This window comes from Macaca mulatta, chromosome 10, assembly GCF_049350105.2.
Source record: "Macaca mulatta isolate MMU2019108-1 chromosome 10, T2T-MMU8v2.0, whole genome shotgun sequence".
NCBI classification, from domain to species: domain Eukaryota; kingdom Metazoa; phylum Chordata; class Mammalia; order Primates; family Cercopithecidae; genus Macaca; species Macaca mulatta.
In genome coordinates, this window is record NC_133415.1 from 28,890,648 (window position 1) to 28,911,937 (window position 21,290).

The 21,290-nt window shown below is 57.8% G+C and overlaps 1 protein-coding gene and 1 long non-coding RNA gene across 26 annotated transcripts in view; one reads left to right on the forward strand and one right to left on the reverse strand.

Moving 5' to 3' along the window:
- LOC107000611 (uncharacterized) overlaps window positions 1–14,358 on the forward strand; it is a 67,979-nt gene extending 53,621 nt beyond the window's left edge. For 3 of the 5 annotated variants that reach the window (XR_001447725.3, XR_013399485.1, XR_013399484.1), the window contains 4 exons: window positions 1,396–1,544; window positions 4,799–4,875; window positions 11,144–11,316; window positions 12,014–14,358. This is a non-coding gene — a long non-coding RNA (uncharacterized LOC107000611). Of the gene's footprint in view, window positions 1–1,395; window positions 1,545–4,798; window positions 4,876–9,786; window positions 9,980–11,143; window positions 11,317–12,013 lie in introns of all 5 variants that reach the window. The other 2 variants (XR_013399486.1, XR_013399483.1) reach the window with 2 other exon arrangements.
- ADORA2A (adenosine A2a receptor) lies at window positions 1,182–21,041 on the reverse strand. 21 transcript variants are annotated; one of them, XM_077950472.1, is made up of 5 exons: window positions 18,847–19,709; window positions 12,211–12,325; window positions 11,551–11,667; window positions 9,842–10,444; window positions 1,182–2,953 (listed from the first exon to the last, which is right to left on the reverse strand). In XM_077950472.1, the coding sequence occupies exons 4-5, from the start codon at window positions 10,162–10,164 to the stop codon at window positions 2,047–2,049; spliced, it is 1,230 nt and encodes a 409-aa protein (XP_077806598.1). In that variant the 5' UTR covers window positions 10,165–10,444; window positions 11,551–11,667; window positions 12,211–12,325; window positions 18,847–19,709; the 3' UTR covers window positions 1,182–2,046. The 21 variants fall into 21 exon arrangements, with proteins under 21 accessions (XP_077806598.1, XP_077806593.1, XP_015005400.1 ...); XM_077950467.1 differs by lacking the exons at window positions 12,211–12,325; window positions 18,847–19,709 and adding exons at window positions 15,833–16,091; window positions 16,698–18,839; XM_015149914.3 differs by lacking the exon at window positions 12,211–12,325 and having other exon boundaries at window positions 19,640–19,709.
- Between the last annotated feature and the right edge of the window lie 249 nt (window positions 21,042–21,290).

The window sequence follows — 21,290 nt, forward strand, 5'->3', positions numbered from 1 at the left end:
AAAAAATTAGCCAGGCATGGTGGCATGTGCCTGTAGTCCCAGCTACTCGGGAGGCTGAGGCAGGAGATTCACTTGAACCTGGGAGGCGGAGGTTGCAGTGAGCTGAGATCGTGCCACTGCACTGCACTCCAGCCTGAGCAACAGAGCAAGACCCCGTCTCAAAAAAATAAAATAGAATAAAATAGAAGAAGAAGGAGAAGGAGAAGGAGAAGGAGAAGGAGAGCAATGGAAAGAAATGAAATTCAGGAAAGTGGTTGTTTCCAGGCCTAGGAGGCAGGGTAATGATGGGCAGGGGTCAGATCCAACATTGTCATGTTTCAGTTCTTAAGCAGAGTGCTAGGGACATGATGTTTTATACTTTTTGGTTTGGTTCAAATAGTTCATCATAAGTTAATGGAAAAAAAGAACATGGATTTTACAGTCAGATAGACCTGGGTTTTAAGTTCACTTCTGCCACTTACTAGCTGTGTGACCTGGAGCAATCATGTAACCTCTCTGGGCTTGTTAATCATCTGTAAAACAGGGCTCACAGGGCTATGTGAGGATCACCCTTGACATTCGAACACTCCTCCCGGAAACCCAGAGTGAATGAGACCAAACTGGGACAATCACAGCTCCCCGCCAACCTCAGGCAGGGGCAGGTTGCTAAACGCCTTCCAGGCCTCAAATTTCTCCATCACAGAAAGATGGCACCACCTCCTCAGGCAGGAGACCCCTGAGGCCGGGGTCAGAGCAAAAACACCCCTTCCTTCTAGGTTTCTTTTGTTAAGAATAGAAGGAGGGGGATTCTAGGGGAAGGCAGTGTAGTCCCTGCCCAGATCTGTTTGCAGATACCTCTGTGACCTCTGCTAAAGGGTGGAGCAGGGCAGGGGTAGCAGGTCACAGTTCCAAGAAGGTAACATACAAAGAGATCTTCCCTTAAAGATATAGGAAGATAAGGGGGGAGGGAGTTGCTGGGGAAAGCCCCTTCTCCCACAGCCCCTGTGGGCCCTCATAGAAATGCAGGTTGGATTGTGGTGCAGCCAGGCAGCCTGTCCCCTCGAGGACAGGAGCCTGGGGAGGGCCCCTGGGACAGGCAGGGTGTCTGCACATACGCACACACTCTCTCATACACAACACATGCCGGTATGTGTGCACAGGCCTAGCTATGGAGTAGGAAACGAACTCAGACACCATTCTTATTTGGACAAGCTTAAAACACGATGTGGCTCATTTTTATTTTATCTCAGAAAAAAACATTCCCTTTAGAAGGAAAGGCAGTTAGACAAGGCCTCTCACCGGGTAGCTCTGTGCTACTCAGTACATGCCAGTGGCCTGCCAGCCCCAACCTCTCCCCTGGGGCCTGGGCCCATGCTCTGGCACTGCTCCGTTACAACTCCCTGTCCTTGATCCCAGATTTGTCACTCCAAGAGATGGCCCTGGGACTGAGAAGTGGATGGCAGCCGTGACAGCGGGAGAGGACTGTCTGAGGCTCCCGGGCAGAGGCTCTGGTGCCAGGTTTAGCAGCAGGACCGACAGCAGACCCAGCAGCCAGGGAGTGAAAGGTAATAAAATAAAAAGGGTTTCCTCACACTTACATTTTTCCTGGAAAAAAGTCAAATGTCACCTCTGGGCCCAGCAGCTCCTGAACCCTAGGAGAGTCTAGGGAGAGTGGTGTGTGGGTGGCAGGAGGCTGTTGGAGCCACTCCCCAGCCTCAGGGCCAAGCCAGTCTGCTGTGCCCAAGCTGCTCTGTGGAGACAAGGTGGTGCTTCCAGATGCTTCTGCAGTGGAGGGCTGGGCCCTGCCCAGTAAAGATGCTGCTGGTGCTGTGGCCCCCACCTGGTGCAAGGCCTCACAGCATGAAATGTCTGCTTCCTCAGACCCCAAGCCCTTCTTGCTGGGCCTCATGCTGCTCCAGCCTGGGGCTCCCTCCTCTCAGTCCAAAGTAGGAACTGGCTGCCCTCGGGGTCTCCTGGCACTCTCTCTTTTCTCCCAACGTGACTGGTCAAGCCAACCAGAAAGATAAAGATTCCCTTCCCTTAGGAAGGGGCAAACTCCATGGATCATCAGGACACTCCTGCTCCACCCTGGGCCAGGGGGTCGTCTAGGCCAGGGGGCTCTGGGCACACTCCCTTGAGCTCATGGCTAAGGAGCTCCACATCTGGGAGGCTCGTGTTCCCCTGGGACTCTTGGGTACTCCCTCCACTCACCAGCCCCAGGGCATAGCCATTGGGCCTCCGCTCAGGGTGGGGAGCACTGCCGTTGGCCCACACTCCCGGCGGGTGGCCGTTGAGACGGAGGCTGACCTGCTCTCCATCACTGCCATGAGCTGCCAAAACCCGGGCACTGGTGCCAGCTGCCTTGAAAGGTTCTTGCTGCCTCAGGACATGGCTGCGAATGATCTTGCGGAACGTCTGGCGGAACTCGCGGATACGGTAGGCGTAGATGAAGGGATTCACAACCGAATTGGTGTGGGAGAGGACGATGGCCAGGTACATGAGCCAGAGAGGGGCGTGGTTGCAGTCGGGGCAGAAGAAAGTGAAGCAGTTGATGATGTGTAGGGGCAGCCAGCAGAGGGCAAAGAGCCCCACAATGATGGCCAGCGACTTGGCAGCATGAACCTCCTTCTGCAGTGTGGACCGTGCCCGTTCCCCTGGCAGAGGCTGGCTCTCCATCTGCTTCAGCTGTCGTCGCGCCGCCAGGAAGATACGCAAATAGACACCCAGCATGAGCAGCAGGGGCACGAGCACACAGGCAAAGAAGTTGAAGTACACCATGTAGTTCATGGGGACCACATCCTCAAAGAGACAGGCCACCTGGCCCTCCCCGCAGCCCTGGGAGTGGTTCTTGCCCTCCTTTGGCTGACCGCAGTTGTTCCAACCCAGCATGGGAGTCAGGCCGATGGCAAACGACAGCACCCAGCAGATGGCAATGATGCCCTTAGCCCTTGTGCCAGTCACCAAGCCATTGTACCTGGGGAGAAGAGACCAGCATCAGAGATCTGAGAAACCAGGGTTAAGCAGGGCAAGAGTTCAGAACCCCAGAGCAGCACCCTCTTCCCCTTTTCCTGACTATAAGGTCTTGGACCAGTCATTTCCTGCCACCTCGCCCCAGCATCCTCTTCTGTTAAGTGGAAGTAATATGCCTTGCCTTTTTCACAGGCCGCTGGGAGGTAACAGGAGAGCAGGCACCCAAGAAATGGAAACCCATGTACAAACGTCCAGATGGTCATTGAGGAGTTTTTGGAGTAGTCCTGGCACTTAGTTTGGTTGGAGGGAATTAACGCATGATTTTTTGAGGGGGAAAACATTATTTTTCTCTAAAGGGAAATGTGTCGTAGCCTTAACCAAGATCAATCACTTCCATGTTGGTCGCAGCCTTAACCAAGATCAGTCACCTCCATGTTGGTTGATCTTGGTTAATAAGGCTACGACGGGCTTCCCTTTGGAGAGAGGGAAGGGGTCTGGAGGGTGGCCTCACTGGTTAGGGGCAGTACCAGCCAGATCAGACCTGTAGGGGATCTAGACCTCTTATACTCCATACCCTGTCTTCTCTTCCCCATTTGCCATTTGATTTGGGGTCTCCAGAAGCCCTTGCGAAGAGGCAGCATGGGGGGTAAAAGAGGCGAGGAGGTCCCAGGCCAAAGGAGATGCCATTTCTCCCCTCCAAACCCACCCACAGCCCTCTGGAGAGAAATGAGAGAATTACGTGTTAACATTTACATGGCCATCTTAACATTTGCAAGGAAATACTGAGGTCCAGGGAGACAGTAATCTGCCTGAAATCACTGAGTGAGAGCCAGACAGAAATCCAAGCCTACCGATTCCCAGTCTTATACTCGGGAAATGGCTGGATCTGCCAGCCAGGAAGCAGACCTCAGCCCTGTAGGAAAGGTGGCATAGATTTCATAAAAGAATGGACAAAAAAAAAAAAAAAAAAATCCCCTAATTTAGGAAGGCAACCTTGATGATCACTGAGGGATGACTTCTGTTTAACAGTTTTGATTCTGGCAAGACCAGATTACACTCCCCTCTACCTGGCAGAAACCCTACCCATCCTTCAAGTCCAGGATAGAGATCTCAGAGAAGTTTCCTACTGAAGTGCAGCAGATCCCTACCACATCTGGGCCCCTCGGGGGCAGGGCTTTCCTACATCCATCTCTGCATTGTCAGCTCTGAGACAGGGACACTCAGAAGGTGCAAGAAGGTTGGTCGGGGTGGCTCACGTCTGTAATGCCAGCACTTTGGGAGGCCAAGGCAGGCAGATCACGAGGTCAGGAGATCGAGACCATCCTGGCTAACATGGTGAAGCCCCATCTCTACTAAAAATACAAAAAATTAGCTGGGCATGGTGGCGGGCACCTGTAGTCCCAGCTACTCGGGAGGCTGAGGCAGGAGAATGGCATGAACCTGGGAGGCAGAGCTTGTAGTGAGCTGAGATCGAGCCACTACACTCCAGCCTGGGCGACAGAGCAAGATTCCATCTCCAAAAAAAAAAAAAGAAGAAGGTGCAAGGAAAGATGTGCTCTACTTAACTCTGGAGCTGGGAACATCCACAGAAACCATCTCATCTATGGGTAGTGAACAGGCGCCTACAGGTAGCACACACAGGTGGCAGCTGGTGGGGCGTTTACCTGGTCTTCACCGCCATGCAAAATGCGTGCCTGCTGTTACCAGATCTCAGGTGGGGCTGGGGAGATGGTTTTCTGGGTATGATCTCCTAAGATTTAAATTTTGTTAACTTATTCAAATTACAGAGAAAAAGAGAAACCCTGGTGGCTTCTGATCTCTTATGTGGTCCAATCCTCTTGTTTTACAGGTGGGTAAATTGAGGCCCGAGGAGAGGAATGGACTTGCTGTGGACATTCCAAGAGCCCAGAGGCAACTCAGGACAAGGTGAGTCTGTCTGTTCTGAATTTCTTAGGTCATTTCTGAATCCAAACAGTAACCAGACAAGCCCATTCTCAGGAGCTCCTCAGCTCCATTCCATGGGGGCTTGGTTACCTGCAACAGGGCCTCAACAGGAGAGTCATAGACTTGCTCATTGCTTCCAAGCAACAGGGAGCTGGCACTGCCCTGCCTCTTGTTGGACTCGCAAACATAAAATCTCAGGCTCTCTCATTGTCACATCTACGTTACATAGCACTGACTCTGTGCCAGACACCATTCTTAGTGCTTTGCAAACAGTAATTTATATAGTCCTCATTGACTGGGAAGCTATATTAATTCTGACATTATTCCTGAGAAAAGCATATCCCTCCCTGGGTTCCAGCCCTGTAAACAGGAATGTTTTAAAACTTTGTCTCTCTGAGCCTCAGTTTCTTCATTTGTAAAATGGGACCAAGTCCTGGACCTGTCAGCACTCTGCCCTCTAAGGGCAGAATGGAGAATCAGTGGGTGGAAATTATAGGGAGGCAGATTGTGGCTCAGGGTAGGTAAGACTTTTTCAGCTGAGCTGTTCACAGGAGAGATGGACTGCCTCAGGCAATAGTGAGTTTCCTGTCATTTGAGGCAACAGAGCAGAGCCAAGCAGCCACAGGGGTGTTGCAGAGCTGCCTGGGCCCTGGGCCACCTGCTTTGCTGGTTTTCAAACTGTTAGCAGCAAACCTTGTCGCCCACATTCCCAGGCAGTCACAGAGGTGAAGCTGCTGGGGAAGGGAAGGGGCTTATTAAATGTTTATTGAATCAGTGAATTGGTGGGGACAGCAGAGCCAACCCGAAGGCTTCTGGGAGCACAGTATGGAAATCCCTGGTCTGTCCCAATTGTTTACTTGTACAGAAGAGGGAACCCACAAGGGGAGTCTTCCACTGCACTTTGCAAAGAAAGCCCCGTGTGGGGACAGAAACAAAACATACCTTAATAGCACTTGACTATATATGCAAAGAATATCTCTGGAAGGATTCTTAACATGGCCTTGCAGGCAGGGAACTGGGGGTGGGGAACCAGGAGGGTGTGGAGAACAACTTTCTACTATACTATACTCTTTTGTTCCTTTTTAATGTTTTAGCGTGGGCAAAACATTACTCATTTTTTTTAAAAAAACACAAATAGAGTAAGTTTATTTAAAAGAAATCCCCATAGGCTGAGAGCCCTGGACCCTGGTGCCCAGGGAGCGGGGACAGCATCAGGGCCCAAATGGAATCATAGCTGAGCCTCAGCCAGGCCCAGCAATGTACCCTGGGCTGCATCTGTGACTCATACACTCACATCTTGCCCTCCTAGACCCCAAACATTGACCTTCCAGCTGGAAGGGATGCCAAGGCCGTCTAGCATGACATGCCGCCACTCTGGGGTGCCCAGGCGTGTCAGAGAATGTGGGTCCCAGAGCTGCTGCCCACCCCTTGTGGAGGTGCCCTCTGCAGCCCTGTGTCCCCTGGCTTGCAGGCTGCCCCTTTCTGGGGATCTCCATTACCCACATTGGGGGCTAACCCTATGGTCCAAGAATATGCCCCATGATTCCAGGTGGGGCTTTATGTGCATGTGTCCCACCCTGAAGAGTAGGTGGAGCTTTCGTAAGTTGTCCAAAGGAGTCATTGATCCAAGAACTGAAGAGCCATGGACCAACAGGGGAAACCTCCATTCCTTCCCCCGGTATGAACAGGCCTGACTTGGCCTCCACGCTTCCTGCCCATGCTGTTCATCTCTCTCTGTCACTTGGCAGCCAGGCCACCCTTCCCTGACCAGTGCTCACATGCTCATTCCTTCCTCAGGGTCTTGTCTCAGGCTTTGCCCCCCACCTGACACACCTGCTGCCCCCACACTCATGCCAGTGAGACCCTGCCTGCCCATCCTGCAAGACCCATTGGGTGGCACCTCCTCCAGGGAGCCCTCTCTCCCAATCCTGCCCTCTTAGAAGTCTTAGGACTTCGGGTCTCACCACCAACTGCCACCTGCACCTTGGCCTGTTCCTCAACCAGCGAGAGCATCCACCAGGGGCTGCTGTGAGAGCCAGGGGACAGTGAGGCAAAAGTCCCCTGGGAACTGGGAAAAGCAGCCCGTGTCTCTCACCCTGAATTCTCTATCCTCTGGGGACACAGAGAGCTACATCACAGCCTCTGGCCTGGAGTCTTTCTCACAGAGTTCCTCGACTAGGCCCTGTGCTAGCCCAACAGGTTCCTTGAACTTGGAGAATAATAGATTTTTCCAAAACTGAATTCTTTTTTTAAAAAAAAGTTAATGGAGAGTGGGGCAGGCCTGAGGCTAGACCCAGGGCTAGCTGAATGGACCTTTCTGAGTGGAGCAGGAAACGGCATGTAGAGGAGGCTGGATTCCCAGCTGAGAAAGGAGGAGGGAGGATCCCGAGCCAGGCTGCAACTCCAGCTCAGGCCAGAGTGTCTCCAAGTTCCCTTCATACCCCGCTTGCTCTCGGGAGCCCACATGGACACCTCCACATGCCCAGCGGCCCAGGGGCCTTGAGGAACAGGAAAGTGAAGGGACCTAAGGACCAGGAACAGCCTGAAGGGCCCTGGAGTCCATCCACATCAGGAGACACCAGAGGGAAGAACTCTGATGTCCTTCCCTGCTCTGGCCTCCCCATGAGTTCATGAGTAACAGGAGGGTCAGAACATCCGCCTGGCCACAGTGCAGGCCAAGAGGATGACAGGAGATGCTGAGCTGACATCCTTTGGCAGCTGTAAAGCTCTCTGCCCACGAGGGAGGATGAACATCATCGTCGTCATCCTCTCCAGGGCCCCCTGCAGAAGAGACCAGCCTAAGCCTTGCAGAGCCTCATGGAGCAGAGTCAAATGGCTCAAGGTCTGGGTGGAACTAAGGTCCAGCTTTAAGAAAGCTGGGATGAGATGGGTAGAGGATAGGGGGCGGCAGGTCCATGGCTCTGAACCCAAAGATCTGAATCCCCACCCTCCCTACCCCGCCAACCCTCCTCAGGGTCCCTGTCACCCCATCCACTCACTGGACCTTCAGAACACCGTTGTGAGCCTAGAGGGGCAGAGAGACTTATTCTATTTTATGGATGAGGAAATGGGCCCAGAGAGAGGCAGCTAACTTTCCACAGCCACACAGCACATCTGTCTTACTTCATAGGGAGCCATTCTCTCAACTCTCAGAAAACAGAGGAGGAAAGGGAGAGACAAAAGAGAAAAAAAGTCAAGCTCCTTTAAACTGAGAACAGCAGCCCTGATCACGCCCTCTGAATCAGAGAAAAAATGAGAGCTTGGCCTCTGCTTCCGCACGGAGCATCCCATCAGTGTGCAGACTCAGCTCGGTTCCCTGAAGTCAGCTCCAGTCCTTTGTTCTCTGGCCCACCCGGGCACCTGCAGACAGGGCCCCTCCTGGGCCTCCGTGTTCTGAGCTGCCACTGAACGAACCTGAACTCTGCTCTGCCCGTTGCAGAGCAATGGATGGAGGCTCCCCAGAGACTGCACTTGGAGTCAGACAACCCCTAATTCCATCCCTGTCAGGGCTGGCCAGGGTCCCCTTCTCCTTTGCCAAGGGTTCTAGACTCTCCTGGGATACAGAGCATCTGATAGGGCCGTGTGAGGTCCAGACTCCTCCCCTTCCCTGGAGCAGCCCAATGCAGCTCCTGCTCCCGCTTAGAGCCCAGGTGACAGGGATGGCCACCTGGTGCAGGCTCCGGGAGACAGGCTGCCCATGACCGCTGCCCAGTGACTGAAGTCACAGTGGGGGTCAGGCCACATTTTTTTCCAGGCCTAGCCCCAGCTCCACTACCAACTCGTTGTGTGGCCCAGAAACAGCTGGCTCTCTTCTCTGAGGCTCATTTTCCATCCAGAAGATGAGAGGAAATGACCTCTAAGGGCCCCCTGGGTTTGACACTCTAAATTTCCATTTGCTCATTTAGCTGGGTCCTCCTTCCTGCTGGGGCACCCTCAACCTGAGTGGGGCTGCTGTGGCTTCCTCTTTAGATAGGCACCCACCAGTCTCAGATAATTCACCACAGAGATGGCACACTCTGCTCCCTGACTCTCAAGAGGCACCACCTCAAGCCTCATGCATGGCCTCAGGGCCCACAACCACCCAGGCTGCGGAATCCAGCTCCGTGGCGGCAGGGCCAGGAGGTGGGACAGAAGGCCTCTGAAGTCCCCAAGGGAGGGATGCACTTTCTAGCCTCATCTATGGCCTGGGTAGGTGGAATCCACGCCGAGTAAACTCAGCCTCTGGGAAAATCTTCATTTACACAATACTTGGCTGAAGTCACTTCACAAAATATTCACCATAAAAATCCCCTCCAACAGCCAGCCCCTGAGCACACTGACTGCCTCCAAAACCATGAGTCCTTGGTGACTTGAGGAGCAACAAAAATTTGCATATAGGTCCAAGTGACTCACTGTGGCATTCAGCCAAGTCACTTCCCCTCATTGGGTCATTTTCCTAATATGCACACTGCAAGGCTGGCCCAGAGGAGCTGGGGGAATGCAGGTGGCGGGCGGCTCCTAGCACTGAGGTCCTGTGGTTTCCCCTGGCTCCCCGCTCCACCCCAGCATCATGCGGGGAGTTTTACTCGTGTGTGAGGAATGGCCCAGACACACCCGCTGGCAGCACGTGGGTCACTGGAACCAGAGCTCCCTGCTAAGCCCAATGCCAGACCCTGGCCACACTCATCTGCCAAAAACCAGAGCACAGTTGGCCTCAGGCAGCCTAGGGGAACCCAGGCCTCCTGGGAGGGCCAGGCTGCCCTGCGCCCACAGGGATCAGTCAGTTCAGCATGACTGCTGGCCACGTGCTGGCCCTGGGGAGCCCCTGCTGAACCCGGGGCCCCGTCACCAGCTCACCATGCTGACACTGCAGACTAGGCCCTGACCCCAGGCTCACCCTGGCCCTGGGCACAGACCAAAGCCTGGGCACCAACAGCCTTTGCACAGATGTAACCCTGGCCCTGCTCACCGGAGCGGAATGCGGATGGCGATGTAGCGGTCAATGGCGATGGCCAGGAGGCTGAAGATGGAGCTCTGCGTGAGGACCAGGACAAAGCAGGCAATGAAGAGGCAGCCGTGGCAGGCAGCACAGAACCCGGTGCTGATGGTAATGGCAAAGGGGATGGCGAGCACGCCCACTGCGATGTCGGCCGCCGCCAGCGACACCACGAAGTAGTTGGTGACATTCTGTAGGTTGCTGTTGAGCCACACGGCCCAGCACACCAGAACGTTGCCCAGGATGGCCAGCACAGCAATGGCCAGCTCCACCGTGATGTACACTGAGGAGCCCATGATGGGCACGGCCACAGACAGGCAGGCTCAGCACGGACGCGGGCTGGGCCAGCTCACGGTCCATCGCTGCAGCCCAGCCGCCCGCCTGGCTCCCAGCCTGGCCCAGGCGGAGGGGCCTAGGCCCCTAAGCCCCTTCCTCACAGGAGCCAAGTGCAGCCCTGCTGGGGTGCTCTCCAAGGGCTTTTTCACAGAGGACTCTGAGTCTCCTGAAACCAGGCCCTCTCCAGGGGTTCTGGCAGCAGCATCATGGCTCAGCCCAGCTTCAGGGTTCCCGAGGCACCTGCAAAGGGACAGCCGATAAGGAGCTGAACCATCTGCAGAGGGCGGGCCCTGCAGAAAGTGCCACCTCTAGCCCCACACCCACCCTGGCCCCCTGAAGACCCTACAGCTTCAGATCCCACCCCACCCACAGGCCAGGTGTTAGCCTGAGGATGGCCCCCAACTCCGCCCAGCCCCATGCCCTGCCCAGTCTGCTGTGGTCATAACCAGGAGGCGAGAGAGGTGGGAATTTGACCCTCACTTTAGAGGACACCCAGAGAAGTCACTGAGCAAGACTGGTTCCCCTGGTCCAATAGAATTCCCACTAAGACTCTCATGCAAACCCCTCCCAAGGAGGCAGCCCCTTCTCCCAGGCTCTGCAGAACGAGTAGCACCATGGCCAGGCGCCTGCCAGGACTCCAGCTCACCCCAGCACTATCCATGGCTCCCTGCATTCCCTGCTCTGCGCACTGGGGTCACGGTGCCTCCCACTCTAAACTCAGGGCCAAGGATCAGCTGCAGTCTGTTTTTTTCCTGGGGGGGCCAGGAACCTGTTAAAGTCTGTCACTGTGTTGGCCCCCCATGCTCAGCCTCTTAGGTCTCCTATAGCAGCCTGACCAGTCTCCTGGGTCCTGGATCGTGGCCAGCCCCATGACATTCCCTCCCAGAAAAGCCCCTCCCTTCCCAGGCTCTCCCAGTCCCACCCACCTTCTCTCGCCAGGCCAGCTTCTCAGCCCCCTTGGCCCACTCCATCCCGTCAGCTCTCCCAGGAACTACCAGCACCCACCTAAGGGACACCAGCCGCCCTATGAAAGGACAGGCCAGAGACCCCTGGAGCTCGGATGTGGAAGGATGTGGGGAGCCGCCTGGTCCTTTCTCCCACTGCCGCAGAGGGTAAGCCCTCTCACACTGCGCCCGAACCCGCTGCCTCCAGGTGCCCCCACCAGACAGCTGCAGTCAGGGCCGGGGGCGGTGCTGCAGCTGACTGTGAGCTTCCACTCGGAGGGAGCTGCCTCACCTCCCTCCTCCCACACCCTCTCCCTCACCTGCTCCTCTGCCTGGCTGACACCAGGAATGACTAACTGGCGTTTGGTCCCCGGCAGAAAGCAGGTATGAACCAGGACTCACTGAGGGACTCTGGGAAAGAATGCTTTTCTCTTCTGGGCCTCAGTTTCCTCATTGATACGGTGAGGCAGTTGGACCCCAAATGACCTCTAGGGGCTATGCCAGCTCTCACATATGATTCTATGAGAAGGAAATAAACATTTAAAATGGCTCCCCTAGAGTCAAAATGGAATTAACTGACATGCCTCAGAAGCAGAAGTCTTGGTTCCCCAGCAGGCCTGAGCCCAGCCCCAATTCCCAGTGTCCCCCTCGAGCCTGTGAATGGTCTGGGTCCAAACGGACCTCTGCCCATTAAACTGCCCCTCTCCGAGAGCTAAGAGGCCCTCAGATCTACCCCCTCCAGTCTTGAACCCTCATGGGGCCCTGTGAGTGTATGGCCAGCCACCACTGCCTGCCTGGGGACAAGAGGTCAGAGGCTGCCTTTCACGTGGACTCGGGCAGCCACCTCATCTCTCTTCTCTTTCAGGACATGAGGGACGGAGCAGGATTGGCAACCTGGAGAGAAAGTCACTCCTGGTCCTGAGCCCTGTTCAAAGGGTCAGGCTCCCCTCTACCCCACTGTCCATGTGACGGAGCTCAAACAGACCCCAACTTTCCCTCCAACTCCAATGCTGTCAGCACCTCAAGTGGCTGGAACAGGATTGGCACAGGCTGCAGCCATACCTGGGACTGGAGGTTCTCCTGCACCCAACAGGCCCTTTTGCGTCTACTAGGAGGCTTGGAATGGAGCATTGACACAGAAGCAGGAGGAGGAAGGAGAGAGCAGAGACCAGAGACCCTGCAAAAATGGAGGGCCTGCAGCAGCTGGAGAGGGCTGAGTCCTCCCAAGCCCCTGCTTTCCATGGGGCACTTGCCAGGCAGCCACTCACAAAGCATGTCGCTGGCAGGGATGCGCCAGACCAGGTCTCCTGGCACCATCTCTGGCCACACTCAAGGAACACAGTTATCCCTGATGTTCCTGGCCTCTCTCCCTGAGCAGTAGTCACCAGGGCCCACCTGACTCATGATAGCTCCTGCCCAATGGGTACAAGTGGAGCTGGTGCTGGGCCTGGGCTGCCTCCCACCCAGGTGCCTGGCCTGTGGTTCCAAGGTGGCCTCCCAGGCCCAGCACCACCAGCAGCAGCAACAGGCCACTGTCCAGTGAGGCCCCGTGGGTCACTGAGGAGCCGCCTCTACCCAGGGATCCTGCGTCCCACCACGGCCCTCTCTAGGGCATCTGCATTGAAGGATGCCACAACCTTCTGCCAATCTGACCATCCCAGGCGAGAAAGCTGATGCAGCCCCAGATCACACTCCAGATTCAAGGGCCTTGCTGGGGGCAGACAAGGTGGAACATAACATGTCTGCCCAGGTGAGGGAGGACTCCCCAGTCCCACCACTCAGAGCCCTGCTGGTGGGGTCACATCATCAGCACTGCCTCAGGGGCTGGACTGGTGCCATGCCAGCCGGGATGCCTGGTTTAGGAGGAGCCTGACTGGGGCCTCTGTTTGGCAAGGCTTCCCTGGCAGCTGTGGGTACCTGCCTGTGTACCCCCATTCTCAGGGTCTTCACACCTTCTGTGCTGTGGGTCCCCACGCTAAACAGCATTAGATACTGATAACCTTCTTGACTACACTGAAGCCAACTTCCTGCTGCCCACCAGCCTCAATGAGGGCAACAGACCCCTCTGCCCTGGCCGGCCTCGCACGGGGCTAAAGACACCCATGGCTCCTGCCGGCAGGGTCCACACAGGCCACCTCGCTGCCCGTCCCCTCCCTCGGCCCCTCCTGAAGCACTCCTGCAGGCTCTCCCAGCTGCTGCCAGCACATCCCGGGTGAGGCTTGCCCGGACCCACAGGCAACTTGGGCCCCTGCCAAGCCAGAATCCACTCTCAGCTGTGCCTTTCTCAGCCCCGAGCAAAGCAGATCGGTGGAGTCAGAGGCACCCTCGGGGCAGGCAGGGGAGGAGTGCGTTCCTCGGGGAAAGGCTGGGAACTACCATAGGCTGGCAAATCGGCCCCGGGCCGGGGCGCCCTGACTTACAGGCTTTGCCTGATTTCTGTGGTGTAAATTCTCCCCTTGTGCCCAGTTTCAAGCTACTAATGTGTCGTGGACCAGAACTGGGGAGCAACAGAGTCAGCTGGCCACGATGCCAGCCACTGCTGAGCTGCCAAACTTTATGCATCCCAGGAGGCACCTGCCTAGAGGTCACGCACTGCACTGGACCCTCAGACACAGCTTGTGCAGCCGCTTAGGAGCTTGGGAAATGACTGTCATCTGTGATCTTGCTGGTCCCAGGAAACCCATTTTACAGATGAGGAAACTGAGGCCCAAAGGCATGAAGCGACCTCTCTCAGCCTTACCAAGAGCACTGGAAGGTGGCGTAGGGCTGGGGCTGTACCCATAGAGAGCACAGCAGCAGGAAGCCTCCTGGGCCTCCAGCTCCCCTCCCTCAGAAGCCTCCCAGAGTGACAGGAAGGTCGGAGGCCCCAGGGAGGGGATGGGGCCAGGATCTGGCAATTTCCTATCCCTCTCTGTTGGCTCTGTGCATCTAATTAATCCTTCAGTCATCTGTTGCTAACCAGGAGGGGAAATTAAATACTAATAATGTAATACTTCTCTGTGATTGCCCCTTGTTGGGGACAGATCAGAGGGCAGATGCTGCCCCATATAGACAGGGGACACATGCTGTGGAACGTGCATAATGCCTCTTGAAAGAACAACCTTATAGGATTCCACGCGGTCAGACTCAAAACTGCTACTTGTTCCTGCCTTCCTCCTCACCTTCCCCAACCCGGCCACTTTAATTAAAACTCCATTTAATCAAAACCCACACATCTTCTGGCTCACGTCTTCTGGTTCCTTGTATGTCACACTAGCAAGGCCCTCTGTACACATGCCCAGATGGTGGCTGTACCCCCCAGAGCCTGCTGCATGGAGGTGCCCACCGGCTTCTAGGCAGTGCCCTGCACATCTGCTCCTGAGTGCGGCTAAGGGCAACGTACAGGGCACAGTGCAGGGACTCGGACCTGCTCCAGCCATGCCTGGCCTTTTCCTGGGCTTCAGAATCCCAGCCTTAGAACCCTCCTGCTACTTTCCCATAACAAATGTTTACCACCTCCACCAGGCCTGGCAGGACCCCAACTGCTGGGCCACAGGGAGGTATGCCCCCCACTGCTGTGCCTGGCCCCATTTGGGCCCTGAACATATGGCAGGGGATCTCAAAGGAGGAAAGGACCCAGGACATTCTTGGGAGACGGCTGCTGCCCTGCGGTTTCAGGCACTGCAGGCCACTCCCTGTCTCCAAAACCTTGGCTCACCTAAGAGGAGTCGCAAATCAATTTCAAAGCGCAAGAGGTAAATGAAGGCTAAGAAAGGCAAGCAACAGAATACAAAATATGGAGATGAATTCATTCCAGCAGAAAGGAAGGTAATGTAGTAATCTAATAATGATTTTAGAGACCTTTAGGATGTCCAAAGATGCAAAGAAAAGAATGGCATCTGTAGACAAGAATGAGAACTTCTGAACCGACTGGCGGAAATGAAACAAGGACAGGTGGATATAAACATGAAATAATACAAAATCCAGGGACTGAAAAACAGAGGGACTGAAATAAGGCATGTGGTGGGCTTCAGGCACACACATGGTGGAAGAGGCGACTGGGGATCTGAAGCTAGTACTGAGGAATTCTCACAGAAATGCCATGAAGAGACCTAGTCTAGGAGGAAACGGTTGAGAGGCATCGGGTAGACTGAGAAGCATCAGCAAGTGGCTTGCGGGAGCTCGGCAGGGGCATGGCAGGTCGTGGGCCCCACTATGACTGGCTTTTGGGTGGCCCGGGGGGCCTGGGCATGAACCTCCCACAGCCCAGGGCCCCAGGATCCCCAAACCCTCCCCAAAAACTCATCAGCGCAGGTGCCTTCCTCACTGCCCGGTGGTGACCAGCCACCCAGCATGGGCTCCGCTTCCCTCCTGCCCTCTGGGGCTGCCCGGTGGCTCCTACTTTAGGCGCTGGGTGCAGGCTGGGCCCAGGACCCAGAGAGACGCCTGGCATCCCTCCCCCACAGCCCGGGTGCGGCTGTGGCTCTCTGCTCCTGGTGGCAGGATGTGGGCAAGATGGGGCCAAGACCCAGCTCCCTGCAGCTGGAGGCTAAGGCCCTGAGCCTGCCTCACAGAGCAGCCCTCACATCGCAGCCCTGGGGCCAGCGCTGGGGGCCCCAGCTCCTGCTCCCCACACCCCCATGTGTCCAGGCTAGGGGCCAGGGAGGCCACAGCCCCCCCTCCTCCCTGCCTGGGCGCCACTCACCCCCTCATATGAGGCTTCGCCTGACAGCCCTCCTCCGAGGGGCCACACCCCGCACAAAGGTGCTGGGGGCCCACGCTGTGCTGAAAGCAGCCTGGCTGGGGGCGGCTCCTGCTCCATGTCACAGTCCCCGAGGCCCGGGAGAGCTTCCCCTCTGCACGCGGCTGCTCACATGTACACAGGCTGCGGTGAGCCACATCACGTCACGTGAAGGATTGGCACCTGCACCTCCCTCAAATGGCGGGCAACACATACTATGCTGCTGAAGGGGGGACAAGGGAGTGTTTCTAGATGGCCCCGAGGACACAGAGCCCAGTAGTCCTGGGTGGGACCCTGTGGGAGGCTTGAAGGGGCGGTGCTGGGTGCAGGGCCTCAGAATGCCCCAGGGTGTCTGCACTGAGGATGGGAGGGGTGAGGACCGGCTGCTGGGTTCCTGGGCAGGTGTGACAAAGCAGCCCTGGAGGCTGACAGGAGGGCAAGGTGACCAAGCAGAGCCTGGCCACTGCTTCTTCCCCACTGAGCAGCCTCCCCCAGGCTGGCTCAGGGTTTGCAGAGGCCACTGAGGGACCAGAGGTGAGTCCTGTGACACAGGGGCAGACAAACACCAGCCCGGGGCCTCTGGGGAGAAATCTCCTGCCCATACGCCAGAGGAGACACCAAGTGACACCATCGGCCTCCCTCTGCTTGGCCAGCTCCGGCAGCCTCTCCACCAGGTGACGGCTGATGCCAAAGACCGGGGCTGCAGCGGCACATCTGAGGGGTGGGGCATAGAAGGGCAGCAGCAGCAGCCCCTGCCCAGTGACTCCTGGAACAGGCCTCCCCTGTGGGGGGTGGGGGGTGTGGTGAGAGAATCCCCATGGCAACTCACAGAAGCAGCATCTGGGTGGGACTTGGAGGAGAAGGTGAAGGGAGAGAGGCAGCGAGAGATTCTAGCAGAGAAAATGCCTGCGGAGGTCCGAAGCCAGGGTCCTGCCTTCCCTGGGCTCCCATCGCCCCCTGTGCTGGGATAAGGGGCAGTTGCTCTCCTGCTCCTCCCTCCACCTGATCCTCCCCAGTCCCTGACCAGATCCACAGAGTCCAGGCTACAGGGGCCCGGGCCTCCCTCTCTGCCACGAAACTGCCTCTTCCCACCACCCAGAGTCCCAGGCCCTGCGCAGGAGGTGGGCAGTCGTGTGGGGGCTCCTCTCTGCACCCCAGCTCCATTCCCTTCCCCATCTGGGCTCCTCTGCTCCTTTCAACCTCTGGACCACCCACCTCCTAGGACCAAGCCCCTCCTGTCAATGGCCCAGACCCTTCTCCTGGGAGCTAGAACCCTCCCTTTCACCAGCTCAACTCCTGCCTGTGTGGTCTCCTCTCCACAGCATCCTCACCACACATGCCCTAAATCCCCTCAGCCTATGCTTCCCGCCTTCATTCATCCATCCATCCGTCCGTCTGTCCTTCCTCTGCTCTCCTGCGTGCTCAGGGACCAGTTTGCGCTGCAATAGACAAGACAGACCCTGCAAACACGGTTGGGAAGGCAATTCTAGCTCATTTGGGGTTAGGTGGCTCAGGAATTAGGTCAGTGAGAGGTACTAAGACCTTCTTTGGGTGTCAGGACACAACTAAGAGCCACCAGGGGCTGTGGTCCCACATGGCAGGCACTGCCCAGGCCTCACCTGGACTTTGCAGGACATGATGCCTTCAAGACACATGCTGGCTCCCAGGCCAACTGCCATTCACGTGTCCCTCTGCCAACAGCAATCCCTGTGGTGTCCACTGACCCTCAAGCCTAATACCCTCTCTCCCAGGTTCCCCAGCTCCAGCACACATCCCTAACTGGCCCTGTGGTCTGCCCTAAACCTTCCCCCACTCACCCCCAAGCCAAGGCCTTTCCACATTAGGCATTGCTAAGATCATCATTCTTGTTCTACAGATGAGATATCAGATTCCAGGGGACAGTGACCTGCCCAGTGAGTGGGTCAAGAAGGCAAGACCAGAACCCAGACGAGGGCACTGAAATCTCCAGTCCATCGGGTTGCCCATGAGGCAGTCATTGCCATTGATCGCCCTCCTCGGTCGCCGACTCCTGGAGGCAGGAAGCAGGGCATATTTGGGGATCTGTACTTCACAGGCCAATATGGGAAGAAGCCCAGCACAGCCCTGAGACCAGCCAGGTCAGCCTGGCCCAAGGCCTGCCTCCGGCCAGAGGTGACTGGGCTGTCCCTAGCTTCCTGAGGCAAGGAGCAGGAAAGCTCACAGCTCAGCCAGCTCAGCACTGGGAGAACAGGGGACGCAGATGGAGGAGTAGTGGCTGGGATTTGCCTGAGAAACACTAGGACTACGGAGAGCCTAGGAAACCCCAAAAAGCAAGCGCAGAACAAGGAGGGACTGACACCATGGCCATGGACTAGCCTGTGAGGCGCCCCTGCCATGGATCTGCCAGGATGGGGGCTGGGGGATGCTGCCCACAGGGCCCGGCCTTCCCAGCCCCACCCAAGGCCTCCAGGAGCGGCCAAAGCAGGGCCAGTGAGGAAGCCCCACCCAGCAATAGCGTCCCAGGCCCGCGGTGCTCCACAGAACCCTCCACCACGGTCTCCAGGGCTGGGGCGCCCCGGGGCAGCCCTGGCCCGTTAGGTAGTTTCGGCAGAGTGCCCCGCCGGGGAACCCAGGGGGAGCCGACAACAGAGGCAGAGTGGAGGCGACCTGAGCACCTGGCAGGAGAGAAGAGGGCCCTGTTGCGGGCACAGCCCAGGAGAGGAGGTGCCTCAGGATGGGGACGGAGGGCTGGCTTGACCTGCGGCCCACCCTCCAACGAGGGCCACAAACACCTGCTCCTCTTTGCAGCGCCCCGACTCCCCCAGCCTAGGACCCAGCCCTGGGTCTCCCTCTTCCTCCCATGGTACAGTCCGGGCAACTAACGTCTGAGTGCGGGACACAAGGATCTCAGCTCTGCCGGCCCGCGGCCTCCTCCTCAAGCCCTTGGGCCGCCTTGCGCCAAATCCCTCGAGAGCCGCCACCATTCCCGCCATTCCTACCTTCGCTGCGGGCAGCCAGGGAGACAGCCGGGGCCAGTCCGAGGCGCGCGCCCACCCCCGCCCGTCCCCCGTCGTCTCCTGGGTCCCCCAAACCCAGTTCCCGCCACCACTGTCCAAGGAACGCGCCCGCGCTCGGCCCAGCGTTCCCGACTCCCCCTTTCTCGGCGCGCCCCTGGCGCTCGGGTGCCTCTGCCCGCGCCGCACCTTCCCGGGGAACCGGTATCCGCCCGGCTCCTCCACCTGGGGATCCTCCCTCGCCCCGGGGTCCGGTCCGCCAGCCCTCAGGAAGCGCCTCTACGCCCCCTGCCCATTCCCGCTGGAGGAGCTCCTGGAAGGTTCATCGCGCGCGGGGCCGGTCTGCAGCGCATGGACGGACGGACGGACTGACGCTCCCCGCCCGCTACCTGCGGCTCCGCACCCCGCGCTGCCCCGGCCGCCGCACTTGCCTTCCCTCCCCGCCTACCCCCGCGCGCCTTCCGCTGCAGTTTGGGACGGCTCGGAGGGTCCCGCACGCGGCGCCGCAACTGCGCCTGGGGCGTGACTGTGCCTGGGCCCTTCACGGGCCGTGCGGGCGGCCAACGCGGGGCAGGACTCGGACCCCGCGCCGGGGAACTGGTTTCCGGGCGGCGGGAAAGGAACCTTGAGGGGAGCAGAACTCCAGCCTCCCAGTCCTCTCGGCCCTACACCCCCGACGGCCCCACGCCGCCCGGCCGCCAGCCCCGGACCCCCGGCACCCTGCACTCCGGACCCGGCACCCAGGACCCCGCACCCCGGACCTAGGACCCCGGCTGACCTGCGGCTCGCCCGCCGGCTCCCGCTGTCTCGGCGGCCGCTGGGTCTCCGGCTCCGGCCGCGCCGCTCACGGGCGCCCCCTGCAGGCAGCTTTGAGACCCGCGCTGCCCCCGCCCCGCCCCGCTGCGCGGAGAAACCGAGGCCGGAGGGGGAGTCGAGGCATCGGCCCCCGAGGCCCGCAGGTGATCCTGGAAGGACGAGCCCGCAGGTGTCCCTGTCAGGACGAGGCCGCGACGGGCCTGGACCGCGCCACATCCCCCGCCCGCAGCCCTCCAGCGCGCTTCTCCCGGTCTCGCATCCGTCCCGCCGCCTCCTCAGCGCCACACCCCCCTCCCTTCCAAGAGTCTTCGGGCCTGGGAGTCCCCTTCCCCGCCCCTTGGAGCGCTCCGGGCCCCACCCCCACACTCCCTTTTTTCTTTTTCTTTTTTTTTTTTATTTTGAGACGGACTCTTGGTCTGTAGCCCAGGCTGGAGTGCAGTGGCGCGATCTCGGCTCACTACAACCTCTACCTCCCGGGTTCGAACGATTCTCCTGCCTCAGCCTCCTGAGTAGCTGGGATTACAGGCGCCCGCCACCACGCCCGGCTAATTTTTGTATTTTTTAGTAGAGACGGGGTTTCACCATATTGGTAAGGCTGGTCTCGACATCCTGACCTCAGGTGATCCACCCGCCTCGGCCTCCCAAAGTGCTAGGATTACAGGCCTGAGCCACCGGGCCCAGCCTCCCTCTTTTTTAAGAAGCCCCCAATGCCAGCCGGGCGCAGTGACTCACGCCTGTAATCCCAGCACTTTGGGAGGCGGAGGTGGGCGGATCACGAGGTCAGGAAACCATCCTGGCTAACAAGGTGAAACCCTGTCTCTACTAAAAATGGGCGTGGTAGCATGCACCTGTAGTCCCAGCTACTCGGGAGGCTGAGGCAAGAGAATCACTTGAACCCGGGAGGCGGAGGTTGCAGTGAGACGAGATCGTACCACTGCACTCCAGCCTGGGAGGCAGAGCGAGACTCTGTCTCAAATAAATAAATAAATAAGAAGAAGTCTTCACTGCCGCCGCCTCTGCTGCTATGGTCCCGCGGAACTCTGCTATTCCTTATCAGAGCTGGGCTGGATCCATGCCCCTGTGTCACCCCTTCCCTAGTGTCCAGCTGTGCCCAGTGCCCGCTCCTCCTCAAATCTTTCCATGGCTCCCCAGGTCTTGAGGGATAAAGGCCAGCCTCCTGAACACGGCATTCAAGGCCCTGCCTGACCCTTGTTTGGCTCCCCACCTTTAGCCCTGCCCTTCCTTAGCCTGGCCCAGGGGCTGGTCTTGACAACAGCTGGTATCTCAGTTCAAAGATGCGTCCCCAATTTCCAGTGCCCCCTCTGCCTCTCCCCATCCCAGACTCTGGGCCAGAGACCCCCTTGTTTTTCCAGCTCCTGGTGCCCAGTGTGGCCCTGATCCTCCCCCTTCCCTGATCAAGGAGGCAGGGAGTCCTGTCTGCACCACAGACTAACTGGGAATTTTAGAGCCTGAGGCTGGGAATTCTCCCATGCCCCGCCCCCCCACCCACCTGCCTGTTTTCTGGAGGCTTCCAATTGGGAACAACTTCATGTCCAGCCTCCAAGCTGTCCAAGGGAACCCGCCTTCTACCCTTGCACCTGGAGGGATGTAGA